The sequence below is a fragment of the Temnothorax longispinosus genome, chromosome 2 (genome assembly GCF_030848805.1).
Source record: "Temnothorax longispinosus isolate EJ_2023e chromosome 2, Tlon_JGU_v1, whole genome shotgun sequence".
Lineage (NCBI taxonomy): Eukaryota > Metazoa > Arthropoda > Insecta > Hymenoptera > Formicidae > Temnothorax > Temnothorax longispinosus.
The window spans coordinates 16222116-16248055 of record NC_092359.1 but is presented as its reverse complement, the minus strand read 5'-3'; the positions used below and the strand labels follow the sequence as shown (position 1 = coordinate 16248055).

Genomic DNA, 25940 nt, shown 5'->3' with positions numbered 1-25940 from the left:
TATTCCAGCAAAATTTGTATCAGTACATGTATTACTTTCCCAAAGTTATTTCAGTTTTGATCGTTAAGAAATATTATTACAATTACAACTATACGAAGTATTCGAAAAGTGTGGGACCCCCCTATTATCTCAAAAAGGACGCACTTTTACAGAAAATGACTCGAACAAAAGTAGTTGTAGGGGTCATCAAGTATTATCACTACACGACAGTACTTTACGATCTCTACAACTTTTGTTCGAGTCATTTTCCGTAAAAGTGCATTTTTTTTTAGATAATAGGGGGGTCTCACACTTTTCGAATACCCTGTATATCTATTATAATATTAGTGATTACGAAATTGATTATGATTTAGCAATTTTCTAGTACTAATTAAATTATTGCTTGCAAGTGAAGCCATATATATCGCGATATAAGGGATATAAGTAAAAATAATCACAATTTCTTTAATTTATAAATAAATACAATTTTCTCGATTATGAGAATAGTGAAAGCAATAATCGCTCCACAATATATCACTGCGATTACTGAAGAAACTTGATATATTTCAATTGCTTGCGGCGTCTTGTCATCGTCGTAATCCTGTTTAACTCTCTTTTCCAACCAACGATCTTTTAACAAACTCAATAGTCCAACTTCCATTAATTTAAGTATCTTATTTATCAAAATTATTTGTTAATACATGAAATTATCACAATCTAGATGTGCTGCTAAGCAGAGATCTCTATTGATGAATAATATACATATACCTCAACTATTTATGAATAAAAGATATGAATAATTTAGAATTATCAATATGTTTAGAATTAAAAAAAATTAGAATCTAATTACGATAAAAATAACAATAAAAACATATAAGAATCTTTCTTTATTTAAACGATTTTCATTTTAATATTGATTAAATTGACTTAAGAGGGTTTGTTAGTTTGTTGCTAATAATTTCTATAATTCCCAAAGCTTATCTTGAATATTTATATTTTGTATAGATATTTTTTTTTTACCCAAGATCGATGGTTCTTTTGTATTTAAAATTCTTCACGATGCCGGAAGCTACCCATATTTTCGATAAAGGTTTTCCAGTGTTAGTCAAATGACATATAATAGCTCCATTCACTTTATGCATGTCTTCGCCTTGAAATATGGCATATTTTTTTTTCTTCGAGGAACATGCCATTTTATGCATGTCCTCAATTGTTGGTATTATAATCAAGCGTTTTGCCGTTCTTGCTTGTACAATTGGTTCCAAATTAAGTATCTATAAGTATATTTAAATGTTAAGTACTCAGGCATTTAGATTTTATGCACAAAAAATCGAATGTGTGGAATCTCAACATAAATTATGATCTTTATATTCTCTTAAATTAGGTTTACACATTTATTTTTTATGTTGTTTTATTTTTTACATTTTTTATCTGAGGACTAATAAATTATAATGTCAATACAGTACATTATCAATAGAGTATATGTACCTTAAATCCGATATCTCCAGTTGACCCTTTTAGACTGATAACGCTGTATTTAGTATTAGCCACCAAAGACTCGAAACTATCAAATGGTGGTACGAAAATACTTTTTGTTACATAAATAAATAACAGAGCACTAAATGACATATATATTATAGAACAAAAGAAGCCCAGCGACACTTCCAATATCCTCGATTTTTTAAGATGTTTGGGAGTATAGCCTGTTGCAATTATTCAAATTAATTATTTCCCATTATCAATAGGATAATAGATTATTTTAACTCGATATTATTAACTCTTTATATATTTATTAATTATATATATTATTGCAATATATTATTTTTACATATTCTAGAGATAGAAAAATACTATAAAAAACTGAAGAACTGTTTTCCATCTTAATTTTAAGGTCAATTATTAAACTCTTGAATATATCAAATAATTGCTATTTTATTTTATTATGACGTGTACATTTGTCTTACAGTGCGTTTACTTTATTTTTTAACAAAAATGAACAATAAAATATTCTAATCGATTCATTCAGACATACCTTGATTGCAGAGGTTTCCAAAGTTATAAAATAAGTGTTCGTTGAAAGACACGTTTTTACATTTATCTTTACTCCATAAGATATTCCTGCGAATATTTTGTGTCAAAAAAGTGCACAGACTCAGTAGTATATACATAATCAGTATAATGCACCATATTTCCCAAGAGAAAATTTTTACCATCCATATATTGTCATATATCATTTCGCGATGAATATATAACTGATTTCTATAAAATTATTTTAGAATTATCAGTTATTGTGTGATGTAATTTAATTCCTATTAAACTACTATTTTGAGATTTGAATAAATATTAAATCAATTATCGAATAAACATTTAACAAGTTTGGTGATCACCAACTGACCTGTTTATCCAAAGAGGTATTGAAAAATCGACCGCCGCAAGTCGCGGTCTAAATGTTTCTATTTTTGGTATCGCGACGGTTTCGTTGCGAAAAATAATACCTAATAATCCGTGTTTATAAGTCAAGTCTTCTTCCGGCATGCCCATGCCGTCTATATTTACTTTCACTGGCTGCAATCTAAAGGTATCTTTTGGTTACAAGTTATGTTAATGTTGGATCTTATAACACAACAATCTGTTCTCTCGAGCCGAGTATGGTCTTACGTAAAATTTAGCGACTCGGAAAGTAAGTTCCATATTTCTCCGCAGAGTCCTGTAACCTTCGTATTATTATCGTAGAACTGAAGGAAATGCGGCTCCTGAAATATATAATTGACGAAATTATCATTTAACTCAATTTAAAATTCTTAATATTCTTAGTATTCTCTAGTATTCTCTTTAATATTCTTAGTAAATAACGTCTATTTAATGTTTTTTCAATGTAAAAATAGGTATTCTTTATGATATCATGGCCATCATATTTGTGATTATTAAGAAATCTCAATTAAAATTAAAAAGACTATAATTTTAGCATTAATTTATTATTATATTATCAAATATCCAATTATTTTTCTCATAGATTCCTGTAATCTCGTTTTTTAATATTGAAACTTAAGATACCGTTTCAAATATTACAAAAAATTGAAGAAAAATATATGAAAATATACCTTTTTCTTTCTTTTCAAAGAGAGATCTCATAGCTTAGATTATTCAACAAATTTAACAATATAAACAATATTTAAATTTTTTATAATATAAGTTTCTAGATATAAATTATTATTTTTTAAATTAAGCGAATATTAAAGAATCAATTTTAACAGAAATTTCAATATTGTGTAAATTAAGGAAATATCGACAATAACCATAAGATATTTTCTAATAACATACCTGGAAAGATGTTAAAGTTAAGTTCTGTAATTGAAAATTGTGGATCTCGAGTGCTCGATTCTGTCTGAGGCGTTCTTGTTGCATCCTGGCATAAATCGGTACGCTGGAAATTGGCACGAAAGTTTTCTGTGTCTTGCTCCAAATCACACCGTTCATGTTTTTGTCTCGGACAATGACAAAACTCCATACATAATAGCCAGAAGTAATAGTCGTCTTTATATAATATGGATGCGCTGTTAATGCTTTACAAAGATTTACAAGATTGTTACTTTACTGGGTGGTGCAATTCGAAATTTTTATTATATGTTCGTTGACATATAATTTACGATCAATATTAAAGGAAGAAGGAAAGCCCTTATCATGATTGGATTGATTTCTGTGATTAGATGAAAAAAGAGATGTGTCATCACGTTACTTTAGATAAGATCTTGCTTTAAATCGCGTCCTTAAATTATTATCTTTTCTACTTTCATATGTATTTTCTATTTTCTGAATATAGACAAATATATGAAAAAGTAATCGTGCAAAGTACATTTTAAATCTAAGCAAATGAACTAAATAATAATGATAAAATAGAATCACCGTAAAAGTATAGAATTTATTTAATACGTTTGCCTTCTCTCTCTCTCTCTCTCTCTCTCTCTCTTTTTCTAGCGCAAGAAATATCAGATTTTATATTACGTTTACATAATTTACCCGTGACAAATCAATTTTAGTCGTTATCGCACAATACGAAATGCCATCATGCTTTGACTACTTTATGCTTTGACGGCACATGTCGTCATTAAATGCGAGCAGATCGATCGAAATAAATTTTACGTGTGTCGTGATTTTCAATACAAATACTGAGAGTTGAGTGTTTTACATGTTGTTTTTATATGATGTTACTTAGATATCGTAAATATAAAGAATTTATTATATAAGTTATATATATATAAAGGAATAAAGGAATATATAGAAGAAATAAACCATGAAAAGGCATAGGAAAGTTTGCCGAAGTTAAAAAGTTAATATAAGATTTGACTTTTAGTCATATATTTCTTTTTAAATATTTTTGAAATGTTATTCTGCGTTTATATGGCCGTGAATTCTTCATTTCTTCGTAATAATACGTTATATGTTCCAGAACGAGTATCACAAGTGATATCAGCACTCCGTAACTCAGTATTAGAAAAATCAGATAAACTTGGTGCAAATCGATCGTTTTAAATATTCCATGTTCTCTATTCTCCACTCTGGTATTAAGCCAAGAGTCTCTAAAGGCATCTATCAATCCGATTTCTCTGAATTTGAGGAGTCTGGAAAAAAATAAGACAATTATGTAATCTTTAAAATAATAATTTCTCAAATAATAAGTTAATTTATGCAGTACTCACGCGGTATCGATGGTCTTCCTATAGGGGTAGTTCTTTTGGAGTGCGAACGTTATCCACGTCTCGTTGAAATTGCTCATCGGTTGAAGCGGGCAGCCGCTTTTGCTCATTGCCATAAATCGGTCCTCGATCTCAAACATCGCATATTTTATCATCTTGTTGCAAATTTTATCGTGCATATCCTCCGCGATATCTATAAAACGCACACGCGCAGTCGGACCGTGTTTGCCGATCAAGCCTCGATATTTATGCTAAAATAGTAAGTCACAAATTATTGTATATACCATTTATTTTTCGTAAAAGTTGTTTCAAGTTATAAAGTTGTACAAAATAATTAAGAACAATCGAATTCTCAATGTTATCTTTTCTTTGCTTTGCTTTGAAGATAAAACTGCTGTTCTAAATTACGGAAGGAAAACTACCATGATTTTAGTGCGAAATATAAATCACTGAAATACTATTGTGATATAAGTAATATTTGACGCTTACAACAAAAGAATTGTAGAAGATGCTGTTACGCCACACCAATAAGATATATTTTGTATTGTTAATGAGAGAGTCTACATCCTTAAATGGCAGCGTCATTTCTCTATTTGTCATGCGATATATGAGTTGTGAACTAAAGGCTAACAATATCAGCCATGCGAATATACTCTTCGACAGCGACAAGATCTTGAACTTGTTGTAAAAAGCGTCGGGTACGTAGCCTATAAAAAATCGCAGATTATTTTATCTTATCGTAACTTTAATTGTGGAATGCTTAATTAACGTTTTAATCTATAAAAACAAAAACATTTTTTTTTATTTTATTTCACTGAAAATAAGCTGACAATTTTTTGTTAATTATTCATAAACGCGCTTTTACTTAATTTCTTCTTCGATTGTATTAAGTATGCACCTTGCGGGGTCATTATGGCGAGTGAATAGAAAAAATGATCGCCTAGACTAAAATCCACGGAGCCTTTTCTTTTGCGTTTGGGCTTGTCCGTCGGTACTTTTTGCAGAAAATAACCGACGCAACTTAAGATGATGAACAGAAACAGTATATAAAACCACATTTGCCACGAAAATAACGTAAATACCCATGTATTATTGAACTGCCATTCCGGTCGAACATAAATGTGAAACCTAAAACATCAATTTATTAATAATTGTTATATATTGCAAGTAAAAGGATTCCCGGTCTGTTTCTGATTTTTGCCAACAGCAGGAAGGGAACTACTCTCGACTAATAATTTTGAAATGAGTCACGGATGAGCAGTTTCTTAATCGTAATTTATTATTAAGTTTATATCAACTTACCTGCTTCTCCAAAGAGGCGTTGTATAATCCACGACATCGAAGCGAGATGGATAGAATCCACTTCTCATAATTACTTGCGCTTCATTTCGCGCGAGCATGCCGACTAAACCATTCTGAGTACCGTTTTCCAGTCTTTGACCGAAAATTTGATCGGTGATTTTTATTGGGATAAATCTGAGGAACGTAATACTTTATTGACTTATAATCATCAGCAAACCCCATTCGCACACAAACTGAATAAGTACACAGTGTAAATTTTCAAACATGTATGCGCTATTATACGTAAAAAATGTTGCCGTAACATACGTAAAATTGAGATATTCCGCGAGAACATGCCACAGGCCGCCGTAAACACCGCTGACTTTCGTATCATTATTGGAAAACATTACCATATTCTTTTCCTATAAGCATAACAAATTATCATGATTGTTATTCAATGATTTTAGTAGTTCTTGTAAGCTAGTCTAATAAACTGGCTCAATACGAAGGGTTGTCAAAAATTCGCCATTAAACTCTTTGAGAAGTTTCTGCAACATCTTGCGGAAGAAAAACTGTACGTTGATCTTTTCAGACCCACGTGTACGCACCTCGAAATACACAGCTTTCACCACTTCTCCGCTCATGTCAGGCTTCTCTGTTGCCCGGTGTTTAGCCAGAATTTCTTGATGAAGAGCGGCGAATTCCGGGATACTGAACAACTGCACGAATTTCTGCTGTTGCTTATGCCAAATTACCCCGGACACGGCGTAACAATCCCATATCATGAGATAAAAAATCGCGACCGTTAGAACAAATCGCGTAGCCATCCCTTGCAAATTTCTTTTTCGTTGAACTAATTTCACGTCAATGTGGATTCTATGTAGAATACAGACGAATAAAAATATATTAGATTGCAGTTTTCCACGATATTTATACGCATATCGCAAAATGCTATTTATTTATTATTTTCTGTAATGGATCGGTATCATGTAATGGACAGACATTACGTTATTGTCGAGGATCGATAGCACGTAGATTAGTTATGTTGGCCTTTTGTCAGCTAATGGATATCATGCAATGTAATCGTATTCATCTAATTCGCTAATAATTCTAATTAACACGGGGTCATCTAAACCATGTCTTACTTTTTACAATAAATCTGTCAACCAAAAAACTATTTAATCATATACCATTTATATTTCCGCAAATGACGTAAATCATATAAAATAATTGTCCAGTGTACTGTAATCTTTTACAATTGTTTTTTGACCGAGTATCTTTAGAAACATAAAATGTCCGTTTTGTTATAAAGTTTGATGAGTATATAATCATCAGCAATTTTTTGATAAGTTTGTTTATTCTACTATATTAAGTAAGTCTGCAAGTTATATAATTTATAATATATCTTTTCTTTTTAATATTATCCACTTAAATCTAACAATAAGTTATATAACTCGCAGAATATTAAATAACGTAATTAAGATAAATAAAAGCATATAAGAGAAAATGATTCTAGTGACACTCATACATAATCATGTTTGATTAATAATTTTATTATTTACTGCAATTTTTTAATTCTTACAGGATTAATTGTGGTTTACACATTTATGTATGGTATAAATGTAATAAAATTTTTAAACATGAGTTAAATGACTGCTGGCAGATAAATCTTTTGAGCAAATAAGGTAAAATTAAGTAAAATATTTGTGATAGCATTAGTGAAAAGTTACGATAGCCTGCGTTGATAAGCATATACAATTCTTTCAATTATGAAAGTAATAAGAGCTGTTTGTTATCATTCCACAGCAAATCATTAACGTGGTTCATGCAGTACTTGCAAGTCAAATAGGCAACTATTCTTATTAGTGATAAATAAGTGTGATTTTTGTCCGTAAAAATCAGCATAAAATTACATTTATTATTTATGACATATTTAATGTTATACGACCTCTACGTAATTAAAATATTGAGACGAAAGTCACATCTTTTACTAGTGTTGTGAGCCGTGTGAATATATGTACAACAGCAGCGCGGCAATTAACGTTATGATAAATAGAATAAACAATGCATGTTAAAATTATTTGGACATTTTATAACCTCATTGTATTAAAACTTGTTTATTCAGTATTGCAGATCTTGATCAAACTTAATTTTAATTCTTTTTAGAAATGGACAAAAATTTTTGTTTCACTCTTTGCTTTATTCAGCGTCCAGAACATGGTAAACGTTGAATGTTTTGGGATATGCGCTATACTCATCAGCTGACACATGCGTTGCCAAGCTGCCGCTAATGCCGCTCGAGTCCAGCTTCCAGCTGTCAATTCCGTGTTGTCGATTTAGTCAATCGAAAATTACGTTTTATTATTATACGGTCAATGAACTCGGGCTTCGTCCAGTATCTTGCAAAATGTTTATTGCATTGTTTCGTCAGTTTTTGGTTCGTGCATCTATTTTTGAAGTATTGTAATTTTTGCAGCATACGCGCTTTAGCCTCGTTTTTCGCAAGAGGGGCTACCCCCCCGCGTTAAATTAATTGGCAAAGTTTACGGACATATATCTCCGGAACCAAACGGTTAAAAAATCCGAAATTTTACAGACACACTCTAGGAACGTTAATCTTTCATTTCATATCACATTTTCCGGGCTAACTATATTTGACCTAAATGCACGAACCACCTTAAAATTACTAAAGAAACTTAATCTATCACAATTGCTTCTACGTTGGCATTATGACGACGTTCACTTTTTTCCGTCCACCAACGATCTACTAACCCATCCCACAATCCAACTTTTTTTAATCTGAGTATCCTGTATACATAAAAATTACTTGTTCACATAGCACGTTAGCATTATATTATATACAATGGTATTAATCTCTTTTTACCCGAGGTCGATGGTCCGTTTGTACTTAAAATTCTTCGCAATATGCCAGAAGCTACTCACATATCGAAGTAAGATTGTCCAACTGGGATCACTTCACATCCAATTTGGTCTCTCACTTTATGCTCGTCTTCACGTTGGAGTACGGGGGGGGGGGAGTATACTTCTTTTTACCTCTTGCACATGCCAATTCAAACATTTCTTCGACTGTTGGTGTAACGACGAATCGTTTTGTCGTATTTACCAGTATATAAAGCTTTGCCAGGATTTACTTATACATTTTTTAAATAGCCAATATCTACACATGCATTCGATGTAATTTGAGTATTAATAAATTATAAATTAATCTCTCTAATATACACAAAATAAATTATATCAAACGTTTTTCATTAATATCTTAAACGCGTTATTGAAAATAGAACCTTTCAAAATGACAATGTCGTATGAAGTATCGGTCACTAGGGATTCCAGATTAATTGAACGGCGGTATAATGTCAATTCTTTTTGTTATATAAATGAATAGAAAAGCTTTAAATGCCATCGATAATATGGAACAAAAGAAATCCAGCGATACTTCTAATATTCTTGATCTTCCAACAAGAACATCGGGAATATAGCCTGTGTCAATTATAACTCAAATTAATAATTTTTTATTGTTACACATTAAATGTCATTTTATTTCGATAAGGATTTCGCAATTATAGCACGTCATTTTTGTTTTTACAATACTTAGATATTGTAAATATAAAGAATTTATCAGATAAGTTTTATATATATACATATATAAAGGAATAGAAGAAATAAACCATGAAAAGGCATAGGAAAGTTTGCCGAAGATGTTAATATAGATTTTAAAAATTTAAGTTAATATAAGATTTGAATTTTAGTCATATCTTTCTTTTTCAATATTTTTGTAATGTTATTATCTGCGTCTATATGGCCGTGAATTCTTCATTTTTTTGTAATAATACGTTATATTTTCCAGAACGAGTATCACAAGTGAGATCAGCACTCCGTAACTCAGTATTAGAAAAATCAGATAAACTTGGTGCAAATCGATCGTTTTAAATATTCCATGATCTCTATTCCCCACTCTGGTATTAAGCCAATAGTTTCTAAAGCCATCTATTAATCCGATTTCTCTTAATTTGAGGAGTCTGGAAAAAAACAAGACAATCATGTAATCTTTAAAATAATAATTTCTCAAATAATAAGATAATTTATGCAGTACTTACGCGGTATCGATGGTCTTCCTATAGGGGTAGTTCTTTTGGAGTGCGAACGTTATCCACGTCTCATTGAAATTGCCAATAGCCTGCAGCGGGCAGCCGCTTTTGCTCATTGCCATAAATCGGTCCTCGATCTCAAACATCGCGTATTTCGTCATGTTGTTGCAAATTTTATCGTGCATATTTTCCGCGGTCTCTATAAAACGCACACGCGCAGTCGGACCGTGTTTGCCAATCAATCCTCGATATTTATGCTAAAATAGTAAGTCACAAATTATTGTATATACCATTTATGTTTCGTAAAAGTTGTTTCAAGTTACAAAGTTGTATAATACAAAGTAATTAAGAACAATCGAATTCTCAATATTATCTTTTCTTTACTTTGCTTTGAAGATAAAAGTGCTGTTCTAAATTACGGAAGGAAACTTTATCATGATTTTCGTGCGAAATATAAATCGCTGAAATACTACTGTGATATAAGTAATCTTCGACGCTTACATCAAGAGAATTGTAGAGGAAGGTGTTACGAAACGCCAATAAGGTGTATTTTGTATTGTTAATGAGAGATTCTACATCCTTAAATGCTAGCGTCAAATTTCTATTTGTCATGCGATATATGAGTTGTGAACTAAAGGCTAACAATATCAGCCATGCGAATATACTCTTCGACAGCGACAAGATCTTGAACTTGTTGTAAAAAGCGTCGGGTACGTAGCCTATAAAAAATCGCAGATTATTTTATCTTATCGTAACTTTAATTGTGGAATGCTTAATTAACGTTTTAATCTATAAAAACAAAAATTTTTTTTACTTTATTTCACTGATAATAAGCTGACAATTTTTTGTTAATTATTTATAAACGCGCTTTAACTTAATTTCTTCTTCGGTTGTATTAAGTATGCACCTTGCGTGCTCATTATGGCGAGTGAATAGAAAAAATGATCGCCTAGATTGAAATCTACGGAGCCTTTTCTTTTGCGTTTGGGCTTGTCTGTCGGTACTTTTTGCAGAAAATAACCGACGCAACTTAAGATGATGAAAAGAAACAGTATATAAAACCACATTTGCCACGAAAATAACGTAAATACCCATGTATTATTGAACTGCCATTCCGGTCGAACATAAATGTGAAACCTAAAACATCAATTTATTAATAATTATTATATATTGCAAGTAAAAGGATTCCCGGTCTGTTTCTGATTTTTGCCAACAGCAGGAAGGGAACTACTCTCGACTAATAATTTTGAAATTAGTCACGGATGAGCCAGTTTCTTGATTGTAATTTATTAGTAAGACTATACCAACTTACCTGCTTCTCCAAAGAGGCGTTGTAAAATCCACGATGTCGAAGCGAGACGGATAGAATCCACTTCTCATAATTACCTGCGCTTCATTCCGTGCGAGCATGCCAACTAAACCATTCTGACTACCGTTTTCCAGTCTTTCACCGAAATTTCGATCGGTGACTCTTATCGGGATGAATCTGAGGAACGTAATACTTTGCAAATTCCATTCGCGCACGAACTGAATAATAGTGCACAGTGTAAAATTTCAAACATATATGCGATATTACGATAAAAAATGTTGTCGTAACATACGTAAAATTGAGATATTCCGCGAGAACATGCCACAGGTCGCCGCAAACACCGTTGACTTTCGTATCATTGTCATAAAACATTACTATATTTTTTTCCTATAAGCATAAGAAATTATCATGATCGTTGTTTAATGATTTTAATAGTTCTTATAAGCTAGTCTAATAAATTGGATCAACACGGAGGGTTGTCAAAAATTTGCCATTAAGCTCTGTGAGAAGTTTCTGCGACATCTTGCGGAAGAAAAACTGTAACGTTGATCTTTTCAGACCCACGTGTACGCACCTCGTAATACACAGCTTTCACCACTTCTCCGCTCATGTCAGGCTTCTCTGTTGCCCGGCGTTTAGCCAGATTTTCTTGTTGAAGAGCAGCGAATTCCGGAATGCTGAACAACTGCACGAATTTCTGCTGTTGCTTGTGCCAAATTACCCCGGACACGGCATAACAGTCCCATATCATGAGATGAAGAATTGCGACTGTTAGAACAAATCGCGTAGCCATCCTTTGCGAACTTCTTTTTCGTTGAACTAATTTCACGTCAATGATTTTATGTAGGATATATCAGACGAATAAAAATATATATTAGATTGTAGTTTTGAACGAGATATACGCATATCGCAAAATGCGATTTATTTTTTTTTCTCTAATGGATCGATATCATCTAATGGACAGAGGACAGACATATCGTTATTGTCGAAAATTGATAGCACGTAGATTAGTTATGTTGGCATTTTGCCAGTCGATGGATATATCATACAAAGTAATCGTATTCATCTAATTCGTTAATAATTCAAATAATTAGCACGGTGTCATCCAAACCATCACCATGCCTTAGTTTCTATCATAAGTCTGTCAATTAAAAAACCATTTAATCATAATTACCATTCATATTTTCGTAAATGACGTAAATTGTATTAAGATAATTGTTCAATATACTGTAATATTTTACAATCTCTTTTACATTAAACATTTACCAGTGTATAAGGTTTGTTAGGGTTTACCTATAAATTTTTTAAATAGCAAATATTTACACATACATTCGATGTAATTTGAAGATTAATAAATTATAAATTAATTTAATATAAACAAAATAAATTATATCAAACGTTTTTCATTAATACCTTAAACGCGATATTGAAAATAGAACCTTTCAAAATGACAGCATCATATGAAGTATCGGTCACTAGAGATTCCAGATTATTGAATAGTGGTATAATGTCAATTCTTTTTGTTATATAAATGAATAGCAAAGCTTCAAATGCCATCGATAATATGGAACAAATGAGATACCCAGCGATACTTCTAATATTTTTTATCTTCCAACAAGAACAACGGGAATATAGTCTGTTTCAATTATTACACAAATTAATAATTTTTTGTTGTTACACATTAAATATCATTTTATTTTGATAAGGATTTCGCCTTATAGCACGTCATTTTTGTATTATTTCAAAATTAAGTTAACTTCCTCTCGTAATAATTATGGCGCAGTTATAAAATTAAGAATCTGACTTTCAAACCACGTGAATTCTAAGAAGGTATATAAAAATTTTGGTAAAAGATGTCACACGATGTTCATAAATGTGACATGATATGATATCGATCTGCATTGCCTCTTAATTTAACTACAGTTAAAAAATAGAAACAGGATGAGACATATTCATATTAATCATTCATACTTTGATGCAGACCATTCCAAAGGTGTAAAAAATATGGTTGCTAATGGTCGAGCGTCTGCAATTATTTCCGATCCGTTCGAGAATAGTTTGTGACCAAAAACTGCATATGCTCGCAATAATAGACACATAACCAATATAAAGCACCATATTTTTCAGGAGAACACTTTTGCCATCCATGTGCTGTCATGTACTATCTCATTTTGAATATATAATCGCTGGCTATAAAATTATTATAAGATTGTTATAACCACCTGGGATTTATAAGAATAAATTTTATACGTGTTACATGTCTTTTTTTTTCCAAAAATTGCATTGTTTCGTCTTTATTTAGCATCTTAGAAGATATCATAGTGTGAAGCACTTAAAGCGTACCTGTTCATCCATAAAGGCATTGTAAAATCAGCAGCTAGACGTCGAATATTTGAAATTTCGACTTTTGGAATCGCGATAGTTTCACTGCGCGAAATTATACCTAACAATCCTTTTCCGCAAACACGGTTTGGTTTTTTGATGATCCACCCAAGCTAGTTTCATTTGATCTTACTGGCTGTAATCTAAGAACATGAAGTATCCTTTGATTATACATGTAGTTTCTCGTTAGCTTTGTTAACAATCTCCTAGTACAATAAATCGCGGTTTGTATTACAGTTTAATCCTACGTAAAATTCAATTTTTCAGAAAGAAGAGTCCATAATTCACCACAGAGTGCTGTAACTTTCTTTTAACTTTCAAAAATTGTAAAAATAGTAAATAATTTAATATGGCATGTTCCCAAAATAAAAAAAAAATTTTTTGCATTATTATAGCTGCCATGTTAAAAGTATGACATTTCTCTTATTACTTGCTCCACGTGATACTATTAATTACCTAATTTTACTTTCTTAGAAATTTCTGTTACAATAAATTGAAGCTACAGGTAAAGTTTAAATACTCTTGAATAGCTTCGCATATACATATATAGGTACATTTTTTCGTAACATAAATGTTTGTAAATAAGAATTATCGTCCTATTATTAATTATTGAATATTAATTTTAATGAGAGTTTTGTAGAGATATCGTAAGATTTATCTAAAAATTCAGCCATTTGAGCTTCATGGAAGCGTACCTATTAGAAGGATGTTAGAATCAAGTTGCGCAGTTGGAAATTGTGGGTTTTCAGTGCTCGACTCTGTTTAAGACGTTTTTGTTGCAGCATGGCAAATATCGGCACGCTGGAAATTGGCACGAAAGTAGTTTGCGTTTTACTCCAAATCACGCCGTTCATCGTTTCAGACCATAACAAAGCTCGATGTAATCGGGAATAACGCTCGTTTCACAAATATATTATTATTTTCTTGCACGGTATAATTGTGGAAATTACGATTATCATATCTTTGATCGCGTTGTTTACGGTGAAATATGAGACAATTGCAGTTAAATTGTCTCTTTTATACAGGAGACAATTTAACTTCTCACATAGCACAAAAGCTTTCAGTAACATTGCAGCAACTTTACAATATTGTATACAGCAATGCTGCAACGTTTCTGTAACTTAACTGCAAGCTGCTGTATGGGTTGAAGCAGTTCTCTTTATAGCTGAGAAAAAGAGAAACTGCATATGTATTAATGTTGCATTAAAATGCAGTGTCCATCAATTATTCATCTTTTGATTAGAACTTCCTATTTAACGAAGAGAGTAAATACATATCTTATAGGTGTTGTAGGATTATGTATACAGTAGAAATGTACAATGTATTCGATGTACATGCTTTGTAATGATTTTAACGTAGATTGAGATATGATGCAGTGCATTTTGCTTACGTCATTTATTTATGGCTTATCAATTTTAGTCACTATCATGAGATGTAGGATAAACATGTGCTTGATCAAATTGCTTGCTCGCTGCTATAATGGCGCGTCGATTTGTTATCTCATAGCTAATACGAAGATCGAAGCGATCAAGATCATCAATACACGTAATTTTACAATAAGTTAAACATGTAAATCAATAATTACACGTTATGGACATTTTTAACATATGTTACAGATTGTAAATAAAAAGATAATTTAGTTAGTATTGTACGTATTGTTACTAAAATGAAACATCAGATGCAATGGAAATAAATTGATCCATTATTGCAATATAAAATGAAGCCTTTCGGAGAATGGAAAGACTGATGTAATCTTTTATAATCGCTTTTGGATCGAATATTTTCAGAAATATAAAATGCTCGTCTCGTTATAAAGTTTGATGAGCATTACAATCACATCGGCAATTTTTCGTCAAATTTTGTGTGTTCTACTTTTAGCCTATAATTTATATAATTTATAATTATTTTATTTTAGCATTATCCACTTAAAACTAACAATAAGTTATGTAATTTGTAGAATATGAAATGACGTAATTAAGATAAATAAAAGCATATAAGAGAAATTAAATTCTAATGATACTCATACATAATCATGTTTGATTTATAATTTTATTATTTATCACAATTTTTTTAATTATTACAGCATTAATTGTGGTTACACACATAAATGTAATAGAATTTTCAGACGTGAGTTAAGTAACTGCTGGTAGATAAATCTTTTGAGCAAATAAAGTAAAATTAAGTAAAATATTCGTGATAACATTAGTGAAAAGTTACGATAGCCTGCGTTGATAAGCATATACAATTTTTTCAATTATCAAAATAATAAAAGCTGTTATCATTCCACAACACATCATTAAAATTACTAAAGAAACTTGCTCTATCTTAATCGCTTTTACTTTAGCATTATAATGACGTTCACTTTCTTCCGTCAACCAACGATCTACTAACTCATCCCACAATCCAACTTCCTTCAATCTGAGTATCCTGTATACATAAAAATTATTTGTTCACATAGCACGTTAGCATTATATACAATGGTATTATAATCTCTTTTTACCCGAGGTCGATGGTCCGTTTGTACTTAAAATTCTTCGCAATGCCAGAAGCTACCCACATTTTGAAGTAAGCTTGTCCAACTGGGATCACTTTACATTCAATTTTACCTCTTGCTTTATATTCGTCTTCACCTTGGAGTACGGTATACTTCTTTTTACCTTTTATACATGCCAATTTAAACATTTCCTCGACTGTTGATGCAACGACGACGCGTTTTGCAGTTCTTACCAGTGCATAAGGTTCGCTAGGGCTTAACTATAATTTTTTTAAATAGCCAATATTTGTACATATATACTTGGGGTGCGTTCCACTTATCGCTCGCAACGCTCGTGAAATTATTTCATCCTTGTTGTTTGTCAAATGTTAAACAAGGACGAAATGATGCTTGCGAGCGGCGTTGCGAGCGTTAAGTGGAACGCAGCCTTGATGTAATTTGAAGATTAATAAATTATAAATGAATTTGATAAATACAAAATAAATTATATCAAACGCATTATATTAATACCTTAAACATGATATCTGCAATAGAACCTTCCAAAGTGACAACGTCATATGAAGTATCGGTCAGCAGAGATTCTAAGTTATTGAATGGCGGTATAACGTTAATCCTTTTTGTTATATAAATGAATAACAAAGCTCCAAATGCCATCGACAATATAGAACAAAAGAGGCCCAGCGATACTTCTAAGATTCTTGATCTTCCAACGAGAACATTCGGAATATTGCCTGTTACAATTATTACACAAATTAATAATTTTCCATTAATGCACGATTAAAAATGATCTTATTTTAGCAAGGATTTCGCAATTAGCACGTCATTTTTGTATTATTTCAAAATTAAGTTAACTTTCTCTCGTAATAATTATGGAGCACTTATAAAATTAAAAATCCGACTTCCAAATCACGTACTTTATACAAAAATAAAAATTTTGCAAAAGATGTCACAATGTTCATAAATGTGACATGATATGATATCTGCATTGCCTTTTAATTTAGCTACAGTTAAAAAATAGAAATAGGATGAGACACACACATATTCATATTAATCATTCATACTTTGATTGCAGACCATTCCAAAGGTGTAAAAGATGTGATCGCTAATGGTCGAGCGTCTGCAATTATTTCCGATCCGTGCGAGAATAGTTTGTGACCAAAAACTGCATACGCTCAATAATAGACACATAACCAATATAAAGCACCATATTTTCCAGGAGAACACTTTTGCCATCCATGTGCTGTCATGTGTCATCTCATTTCGAATATATAATCGGTGGCTGTAAAATTATTTTAAAATTGTTATAACAACCAGGGATTTATAAGAATAAATTTTATACGTTGTTATGTTTTTTTTTTTAAGCTACATTGTTTCTTTTTTATTTAGCATTTTAGAAAATATCATCGTGAAGCGGAAAACTTAAAACTTACCTGTTCATCCATAAAGGCATTGTAAAATCAGCAGCTAGACGTCGAAGATTGGAAAATTCGACTTTTGGAATCGCGATAGTTTCATTGCGCGTAATTATACCCAATAATCCTTGCTCAAAAATCATCTTGTCTTTCGATGGTGCACCCAGGCTAGTTTCATTTGATCTTATTGGCTGTAATCTAAGAATATGAAGTATCCTTTGATTTTACATGTAATTTATCGTTAGCTTCGTCAACAATCTTCTAATACAGTAAATTGCGGTTTAAATTACAGTTTAATCTTACGTAAAATTCAATTTTTTAGAAAGAAGAGTCCACAATTCACCGCAGAATCCTGTAACTTTCATATCGTTATCGTAAAATTCGAGGAAACGCAGTTCCTAAAATACATGAAGAAATTGTCATCCAGTCTTACTTATCGTCGCTGTCAGTTTATGTTTCTTAGTTTGTAATTATTTAGCAAATTATATCACGTTATTAAAGTTGTAAGAATAATAAATAATTAATATTGTTTCCAAGAATATTGAAAAAAAATTTATTTTTTGCATTATCATAACTGCCATGTTAAAAATACGACATTTCTCTTATTAGGTACTTGGTCCACGTGATGCTATTAATTACCTAATTTTACTTTCGTAGAAATCTCTGTTACAATAAATTAAAGCTACAGATAAAGTTTAAATACTCATGGATAACTTCGCATATACATACATTTTTCATAATATAAACGGTTGTAAATAAGAATTATCGTACTATTATTAATTATTAAATATTAATTTTAATGAGAGAAGTGTAGAGATGTCGTAAAATATATCAAAAAATTCAGCCATTTAAGCTTTATGGAAGTATACCTGGAAGGATGTTAGAGTCAAGTTGCGCAGTTGGAAATTGTGGGTTTCCAGTGCTCGACTTTGTTTAAGACGTTCTTGTTGCAGCATGGCAAATATCGGCACGCTGGAAATTGGCACGAAAGTTTTCTGCGTTTTACTCCAAATCACGCCGTTCATCGTTTTGGACTATGACAAAGCTCGATGTAATTGGAAATAACGCTCGTCTAACGAAGACAATTTGCAACGTGCTTTGCCGATATACAACGATAATGATATATACATTATTACTAATTTTTTGCGTAGTATAATTACGGAAATTATGATTATCATATCTTTGATCGCATTGTTGCAGGTGAAACATGAGATAATTGCCGTTACATTGTTTTTTTTATGCAGAAGATAATTTAGCTCGCAGCAATTCTCTTTATAGCTGAGAAAAAGAGAAAGGAAATATTTATGTATTAATACTATTAATGTTGCATTATTGCAGTATCCATCAATTATTTATTTTTTGATTAGGACTTCCCATTTAACGAAGAGAGTAAATACATATCTTATAAGTGTTGTAGGATTATGTATACAGTAGAAATGTACAATGTATTCGATGCACCTGCTTTTGTAATGATTTTCACGTAGATTGAGATATGATGCAATGCATTTTGCTTACGTCATTTATTTATGGCTTATCAATTTTAGTCACTATCATGATATGCAGAATAAACATGTGCCTTTTGTCTGATCAAATTGCTATTGTTATCTCATAGCTAATATGAAACCGAAGCGATCAAGCTCATCAGAACAAGTGATTTTAGTATGAGCGAAACATGTAATCAGAAAACATATAACGTCATGGGTATTTTTAATACCTGTTTTATTTACAGATTGTAAATAAAAAGACAATTTAGCTAGCACGTATTGTTACTTAAATAAAACAAATGGAATAAACTGATCCATTATTGCTATATATAAAAACAAACCTTCCGGAGAATGAAAAGACTTTCGTAAATCGTATTAAGATAATTGTTCAATATATTGTAATCTTTTACAGTCGCTTTTGGATCGAATACTTTCAGAAACATAAAATGTCCATAAAATGTTATATAAAGTTTGATGAGCATTACAATCACATCGACAATTTTTCGACAAGTTATGTATGTTCTACTATTAGTCTACAATTTATATAATTTATAATGTTTTTATTACAATATTATCCACTTAAAACTAACAATAATTTATGTACATTCTTAGAATATTAAATGACGTAATTAAGATAAATGAAAACGTATAAGAGAATTGAAATTTTAATGATATTCATAGGGGAATGGGGGGTAGCCCTGGACATTATTGAAATTCAAGTATCCCGCGTATCTATGGCAAACATTCTGCATATGTCGAGATACGCAGAAGGGCATATTAGAATGTTTAAACAATGGTCATAGATACGCGGGATATTTGAATTTCAATAATGTCTGGGGTTACCCCCCGTTTATCTATATAATCATGTTTCATTAATGATTTTTCACAACCCCTCCACGAAAAGTTCGACTTTCCATGCCTGTATAGAGTGGGATGAAAGTGGCCAATTCAATTTCACGCCAGGGAGGAAAGTTGTTACTTTCCGCCCGCTAAACAGGGACGAAAGTGGTCACTTTCCTCCCTAGGGCGGAAAGTGATCACTTTCCTACCTGTTTAGCGGGCGGAAAGTAATAGGCCAATCAAATTAGACAAAAAAGAGGCTTTTGGTCTAAAGTGATGCGAACTTTTTTATTCTTTTTTAGGCGTGTTGAGGGTGTTTAGAAAAACTTATTTTTGAGTTGTCGTATCATGAGACCCAGAGCTTTTTGAGGGGGGGATGGGGAACCAAAATTTTCGTTTTTTTGCAATAACTCGGCGAATGTTGATAAAAAATTAATGACTAACTCCTCATTTTGTAGCTTTTTTAAAGCCCTACAATTCATCTTAAGAAGACCTCCAACCTAAAATCAATATTTTTCGAGTTTTAGCCTGTAAAAGGGGGAAAAAATAAAATTTTTGCGGTTTTTTGCATTTATCTCGTTTCGATTAATAGATAGCACTTTTTCGCTCCTGAGAAAGTTGTAGGGCTTAAAAAAACGAAGAAAATGAGCGGTGACTCGTTCCGATTCGTCAAATATTGAGCCCCTCAAATGGGTCTCATGATACGACAACTCAAAAATAAGCTTTTCTAAACACCCCCAACACGCCTAAAAAGGAATAAAAAAGTTCGCATCACTTTAGACCTCAAATGTCTAATTTGACTGGCCTATAAAGTAACGGGCAAATCTTAGAACATATATAGGCAGCTTTCCAACAGTGTCGTTTTGTCTTTGTTACTCATTGCCAAAAAAGAAAGATAAAACGACGTTTGTGTCGACTTGTGTCGCTTGCTGGAAAGCTCCCATAAATGGAAGGGAAATTGAGCATCGTGCGAGAGAGAAACGTACATTGTGCGAGAGAGAGAGGTAGTGGATCTCAATCGCCCACAATGCGCATGTGCATATAGCGTCGCGTAAAGTTACTTACTATCTAAAATACAAAATAGAGGAAATAATCCAATCTTTTAATTCCAAAATTGTAGTGTAAATATTAAATTCACTAATTAATGCTTATTTTTTGTAAAAATTATATTCTTTAATTATATTCTAAAAATTATATTTCTTACATTTTTTGGAAATTTTATTGTCATTTTAAAATTAAAATTATTTATATATATATTTTTAAATTTTATTTTAATTTTATTTTTTTTATGTGGGGGGCTTTGCCCCCACACCTCCCTCCCCACCAGGGGCTTCGCTCCTGGACCTCACCAGGGGCTTTGCTACTGGACTCTACCAGGGGCTTCGTCCCTGGACCCCACCGAGGGCTTTACTCCTGGGCCCCACCAGGGCTTCGTCTCTGGACCGCATATCACTCTCTTTTTCTTTTTCTATTTAACTACACGCGCGTATAAACTGTATGAATGGAACATCAAACGCATACACTCTACAGGCATTCAAAAGTCGAACATTTCCGTAAAGAGGTGTTGTGAAAAATATCGTGTGCACCTCGGGTCGAAAGCTTTCACACTCGTCTGAAAAACGCTACTTTCGCCCCTTGGTGCACAATATACTATTATTATTTACTACAATTTTTTAATTATTATTAATTGTGGTTTACACACAGAAATGTAACAGAATTTTCAGACGTGAGTTAAGTAACTGCTGGTAGATAAATTTTTTTAGCAAATACAGTAAAATTAAATAAAAAATTAAGTATATTCGTGATAGCATAAGTGAAAAGTTACGATAGTCTGCGTCGATAAGCATATACAATTTTTTCAATTATCAAAATAATAAAAGCTGTTATCATTCCACAGCACATCATTAAAATTACTAAAGAAACTTGCTCTATCCCAATCGGTTCTATGTTGGCATTATTATGACGTTGACTTTTCTCCGTTAACCAACGATCTACTAACTCATTCCACAATCCAACTTCCTTTAATCTGAGTATCCTGTACATAAAAATTACTTATTTACATAGCATGTCAGCATTATACATGCGATTGTATTATAATCGCCGCCGATATCTCTTTACCCGAGGTCGATGGTCCTTTTGTACTTAAAATTCTTTGCAATGCCGGAAGCTACCCACAGTTTGAAGTAAGATTCTCCAACTGGAATCACCTCACATCCAATTTTTCCTCTTGCTTTATATTCGTCTTCACCTTGGAATACGGTATACTTCCTTTTACCTTTTATACATGCCAATTTAAACATTTCCTCGATTGTTGATGCAACGACAGCGCGTTTTGCAGTTCTTACCAGTGTAAAAGGTTTGTTAGGGTTCGCCTATTTTTTTTAATAACCAATATCTATACATACACTTGATGTAATTTGAAGATTAATCTATCTATATAAAATAGAATGTATGTATGTATGTATGTATGTATGTATGTATGTATGTATGTATGTATGTATGTTCTTTATACACTCTTAAACTATTCGACCGAATTTTTACCAAAAGTATGTAAAATAGGGGTAGAATTTTCCGGGGAGTGTTATAGAGTGTATAGTTTTTCGTTACCGACCTTTTTGGGAACCGGTATCCGAAATTTTTCCAATTTTTCGGGAAATTGACTGAATTTTGAAGAATTGTATATGAATCAGGGGTAGAATTTCTCGGGGAGTGCCATAAAATGTATAATTTTTCGTTACCGATCTTTTGGGAAACCGGTATCAGAAATTTTTCCAAATTTTTCGGGAAATAATTGACCGAATTTTAAAGAATTGTGTATGAATCAGGGGTAGAATTTCTCGGGGAATGCCATAAAGTGTATAATTTTTCGTTATCGATTTTTTTGGGAAACAGTATCCGAAATTTTTTCAATTTTTCGGGAAATTATGCCTGTTGTAAAAGTTCGATTTGAGATTGAAATTAAATTCAAATAAGAAATAGTATTTAGTGAATACCGTTACGAATTGACGTTTTGTCTCGCATGAATTCGTTAGAAACCGGTGTCAGAAATTTTTTACATTTTTCGGGAAATAATTGACTGAATCTTAAAGAATTGTATGTAAAACATGGGTAGAATTTCCCGGAGAGTGCTATAAACTGTATAATTTTTTGTTACCAATCTTTTTGGAAATCGATTACGAAATTTTTCCAATTTTTTAGGAAATAATTGAGTGAATCTCAAAGAATTGTATACGACGGAATTGCCGCTGATCGGTAAGTGAAACATCGGAAAAGCGGAAATGACTCAATAGTGTGAAACTCGAGTAGAAAAAGACCGGTTACGACATGTTTAATCCATAAACACTCTTTATGTTTGTCTACAATAAGGATATTGAAACAGAAATAAAGTCGTTTAAGAAAAACGACTCCCGGGCGAAGCCCGGGTAACCAGCTAGTAAATTATAAATAAATCTAATAAATATGTCACACAAAATAAATTATATCAAACGTATTTTATTAATACCTTAAACGCGATATCTCCAATAGAACCTTTCAAAATAACAACGTCATATGAAGTATCGGTCAGCATAGACTCTAAATTATTGAATGGCGGCATAAGGTTAATCCTTTTTGCTATATAAATGAATAACAAAGCTCCAAATGCCATCGACAATATAGAACAAAAGAGGCCCAGCGATACTTCTAATATTCTTGATCTTCCAACAAGAACGTTGGAAATATTGCCTGTTACAATTATTATTACTTAAATTAATAATTTTTCATTATTACACGATTAAAAATTATTTTATTGTATTTCGGTAAGAATTTCGCAATTATAGCACGCCATTTTTGTATTATTTAAGCAATAAGTATGGCGCATTCATAAAATTATAAACCTGACTCTCAAATCACGTGAACTTTATGATATACACAGATAGAAATTTTGGTAAAAGATGTCACACGATGTTCATAAATATGATGATATGACATGATATGATATCGATCTGCATTGCCTCTTAATTTAGCTACAGTTAAAAAATAGAAACAGGATGAGACACATATTTATATATTAATCATTCATACTTTGATTGCAGACCATTCCAAAGGTGTAAAAGATATGATCGCTAATGGTCGAGCGTCTGCAATTATTTTCGATCCGTGCGAGAATAGTTTGTGACCAAAAACTGCAAACGCTCAATAATAGACACATAACCAATATAAAGCACCATATTTTCCAGGAAAATACTTTTGCCATCCATGTGCTGTCATGTGTCATTTCATTTTGAATATATAATCGCTGGCTGTAAAATTATTATAAGATTATTATAACAACCTTGGATTTATAAGAATAAATTTTATATGTTATGTTTTTTTTTCCCCAAAAGTTACATTGTATCATTTTTATTTAGCATTTTGGAAAATATCATCGTGAAGCGGAGCAACTTAAAGCGTACCTGTTAATCCATAAAGGCATTGTAAAATCAGCAGCTAGACGTCGAAGATTGAAAATTTCGACTTTTGGAATTGCTATAGTTTCGTTGCGCGTAATTATACCTAATAATCCTTGCTCAAAAATGGTCCTGTTTTTTGATGCACCCAGGCTAGTTTCATTTGATCTTACTGGCTGTAATCTAAGAACATGAAGTATTCTTTGATTATTATTAGTTTATTGTTAGCATTGTCAACAATTTTCTAATACAATAAATCGCGGTTTAAAAAAATTACTGTTCAATCTTACGTAAAATTCAATTTTTTAGAAAGGAGAGTCCACAATTCACCACAGAGTGCCGTAACCTTCATATCGTTATCGTAAAATTCGAAGAAACGCGGTTCCTAAAACACATGAAGAAATTATTCTCCAGTTTTTACTGTCTAGGCTCTTGTGCGGAGCAAACTGGGCTCCGTCTTTCGGAAAGAGATGTTAAGCCATTGGTCCAAAGGGTTAAGTGAGAGGAGAAGGGTAGTATTGGATGGGAATTGAATGAAGGGTTGGGAAGTTGGGAACGTCCCTAGAAAACGCCTTGCAACCCTGAGGGGAGTCAATAAACGTATTTATCTTCACTGTCAGTTTTATTTCTAACTTCAGTAAAATTTCTTAGTTTGCAAATTTTAATAAATTATATAACGTTATTAAAGTTGTAAGAATAGTAAATAATTTAATATTGTTTTTTAAAGTATAGAAGAAATTTTTTTTTACATTATCATAGTTGCCGTGTTAAAAATACGACATTTCTCTTATTACTTGGTCCACGCGATATTATTAATTACCTTATTTTATTTTTTTTCAGAAATTTCTGTTACAATAAATTGAAGCTACAGATAAAATTTAAATACTCATGGATAGCTTCGCATATATATACATATATATATATTTTTTGTAATATAAAGGTTTGTAAATAAGAATTCGGTTTTAACATTTTTTTTTATTAAGCGGTATCCATAATTAATGTAGAGTATCTAAGCCGATTTTTAGTACTTTTTGAATTTTAAAAAAAAAACCTAATTTTGAAAAAAACCAAAGTTAGAGCTTGCTAAAGTTTCTTTGATGTCGGCAATTTCAAAAGGTATGACGTCATTTCTTATATAAAGTATGACGTCACAACACACTTTCGTGTACTATATTTTCTTCAATTTTGAAGATATTGCAAAAATTCAAAAAGTTTACAAAGAAAGTATATGCCATAATCTATCAGACTGCTTAATAAAAAAAATTTATGTTAAAACCGAATTATCGTACTATTTATTATTGAATATTAATTTTAATGAGAGAAGTGTATAGATATCGTAGGATTTATCTAAAAATTTGAGCTTTATGGAAGCATACCTGGAAGGATGTTATAGTTAAGTTGCGGAGTTGGAAATTGTGGGTTTCCAGTGCTCGACTCTGTTTAAGACGTTCTTGTTGCAGCATGGCAAATATCGGCACGCTGGAAATTGGCACGAAAGTCTTCTGCGTCTTACTCCAAATCACGCCGTTCAT

General features: G+C 31.8%; 6 protein-coding genes across 8 annotated transcripts in view; 1 reads left to right on the top strand and 5 right to left on the bottom strand.

Moving 5' to 3' along the window:
- Positions 1 to 24195, top strand: part of Mrpl45 (mitochondrial ribosomal protein L45) — a 26278-nt gene extending 2083 nt beyond the window's left edge. The window contains exons 7-8 of one of the 3 annotated variants that reach the window (XR_011730786.1): positions 23180 to 23233; positions 24055 to 24195. The gene's annotated coding sequence lies outside the window, so the exon portion shown is untranslated. Of the gene's footprint in view, positions 1 to 8; positions 997 to 23179; positions 23249 to 24054 lie in introns of those variants that run through there. The other 2 variants (XM_071769721.1, XM_071769723.1) reach the window with 2 other exon arrangements.
- LOC139808090 (uncharacterized) lies at positions 943 to 4301 on the bottom strand. Its single transcript, XM_071769719.1, has 6 exons — positions 3301 to 4301; positions 2638 to 2732; positions 2375 to 2551; positions 2012 to 2238; positions 1468 to 1682; positions 943 to 1253 (listed from the first exon to the last, which is right to left on the bottom strand). The coding sequence occupies exons 1-6, from the start codon at positions 3454 to 3456 to the stop codon at positions 996 to 998; spliced, it is 1128 nt and encodes a 375-aa protein (XP_071625820.1). The 5' UTR covers positions 3457 to 4301; the 3' UTR covers positions 943 to 995.
- LOC139808085 (glutamate receptor ionotropic, kainate glr-3-like) lies at positions 4319 to 6889 on the bottom strand. Its single transcript, XM_071769714.1, has 7 exons — positions 6563 to 6889; positions 6282 to 6376; positions 5976 to 6149; positions 5572 to 5801; positions 5163 to 5380; positions 4677 to 4924; positions 4319 to 4598 (listed from the first exon to the last, which is right to left on the bottom strand). Exons 1-7 carry the CDS (start codon positions 6779 to 6781, stop codon positions 4331 to 4333), a joined length of 1452 nt encoding a protein of 483 aa, XP_071625815.1. The 5' UTR covers positions 6782 to 6889; the 3' UTR covers positions 4319 to 4330.
- LOC139808086 (glutamate receptor ionotropic, kainate glr-3-like) lies at positions 7586 to 12612 on the bottom strand. The gene is made up of 7 exons (XM_071769715.1): positions 11944 to 12612; positions 11662 to 11756; positions 11373 to 11546; positions 10968 to 11197; positions 10562 to 10779; positions 10070 to 10317; positions 7586 to 9991 (listed from the first exon to the last, which is right to left on the bottom strand). Exons 1-7 carry the CDS (start codon positions 12160 to 12162, stop codon positions 9757 to 9759), a joined length of 1419 nt encoding a protein of 472 aa, XP_071625816.1. The 5' UTR covers positions 12163 to 12612; the 3' UTR covers positions 7586 to 9756.
- LOC139808088 (glutamate receptor 2-like) lies at positions 12819 to 19817 on the bottom strand. The gene is made up of 7 exons (XM_071769717.1): positions 18527 to 19817; positions 17961 to 18055; positions 17676 to 17855; positions 17307 to 17524; positions 16756 to 16976; positions 16252 to 16505; positions 12819 to 16178 (listed from the first exon to the last, which is right to left on the bottom strand). Exons 1-7 carry the CDS (start codon positions 18680 to 18682, stop codon positions 15965 to 15967), a joined length of 1338 nt encoding a protein of 445 aa, XP_071625818.1. The 5' UTR covers positions 18683 to 19817; the 3' UTR covers positions 12819 to 15964.
- LOC139808089 (uncharacterized) lies at positions 20299 to 25940 on the bottom strand. The gene is made up of 7 exons (XM_071769718.1): positions 25785 to 25940; positions 24699 to 24793; positions 24415 to 24591; positions 24044 to 24261; positions 23484 to 23704; positions 22100 to 22353; positions 20299 to 22016 (listed from the first exon to the last, which is right to left on the bottom strand). The coding sequence occupies exons 1-7, from the start codon at positions 25938 to 25940 to the stop codon at positions 21803 to 21805; spliced, it is 1335 nt and encodes a 444-aa protein (XP_071625819.1). The 3' UTR covers positions 20299 to 21802.

Excerpts from the sequence above, each read along its gene's own strand:
- LOC139808090 (XM_071769719.1), bottom strand. The coding sequence starts at position 3,456 with ATGAACGGTGTGATTTGGAGCAAGACACAGAAAACTTTCGTGCCAATT. Across the intron at positions 2,552-2,637 it reads TCCGAGTCGCTAAATTTTAC|ATTGCAGCCAGTGAAAGTAA; the intron begins GTAAGACCATAC and ends AGATACCTTTAG. Across the intron at positions 1,683-2,011 it reads TGGAAACCTCTGCAATCAAG|GCTATACTCCCAAACATCTT; the intron begins GTATGTCTGAAT and ends TAATTGCAACAG.
- LOC139808085 (XM_071769714.1), bottom strand. The coding sequence starts at position 6,781 with ATGGCTACGCGATTTGTTCTAACGGTCGCGATTTTTTATCTCATGATA. Across the intron at positions 6,150-6,281 it reads GCGGAATATCTCAATTTTAC|ATTTATCCCAATAAAAATCA; the intron begins GTATGTTACGGC and ends TACGTTCCTCAG. Across the intron at positions 4,599-4,676 it reads AGGAAGACCATCGATACCGC|ACTCCTCAAATTCAGAGAAA; the intron begins GTGAGTACTGCA and ends ATTTTTTTCCAG.
- LOC139808086 (XM_071769715.1), bottom strand. The coding sequence starts at position 12,162 with ATGGCTACGCGATTTGTTCTAACAGTCGCAATTCTTCATCTCATGATA. Across the intron at positions 11,757-11,943 it reads TGAAAGCTGTGTATTACGAG|GAAAAAAATATAGTAATGTT; the intron begins GTGCGTACACGT and ends TTATGCTTATAG. Across the intron at positions 11,198-11,372 it reads ACGCCTCTTTGGAGAAGCAG|GTTTCACATTTATGTTCGAC; the intron begins GTAAGTTGGTAT and ends TTGATGTTTTAG.
- LOC139808088 (XM_071769717.1), bottom strand. The coding sequence starts at position 18,682 with ATGAACGGCGTGATTTGGAGTAAAACGCAGAAAACTTTCGTGCCAATT. Across the intron at positions 18,056-18,526 it reads TGACTCTAACATCCTTCCAG|GAACTGCGTTTCCTCGAATT; the intron begins GTATACTTCCAT and ends CATGTATTTTAG. Across the intron at positions 16,506-16,755 it reads TTGCAGATATCATGTTTAAG|TTAAGCCCTAGCGAACCTTA; the intron begins GTATTAATATAA and ends AAAAAATTATAG.
- LOC139808089 (XM_071769718.1), bottom strand. The coding sequence starts at position 25,940 with ATGAACGGCGTGATTTGGAGTAAGACGCAGAAGACTTTCGTGCCAATT. Across the intron at positions 24,592-24,698 it reads TCTAAAAAATTGAATTTTAC|ATTACAGCCAGTAAGATCAA; the intron begins GTAAGATTGAAC and ends TCATGTTCTTAG. Across the intron at positions 22,017-22,099 it reads AAAAGGACCATCGACCTCGG|GATACTCAGATTAAAGGAAG; the intron begins GTAAAGAGATAT and ends TTTTATGTACAG.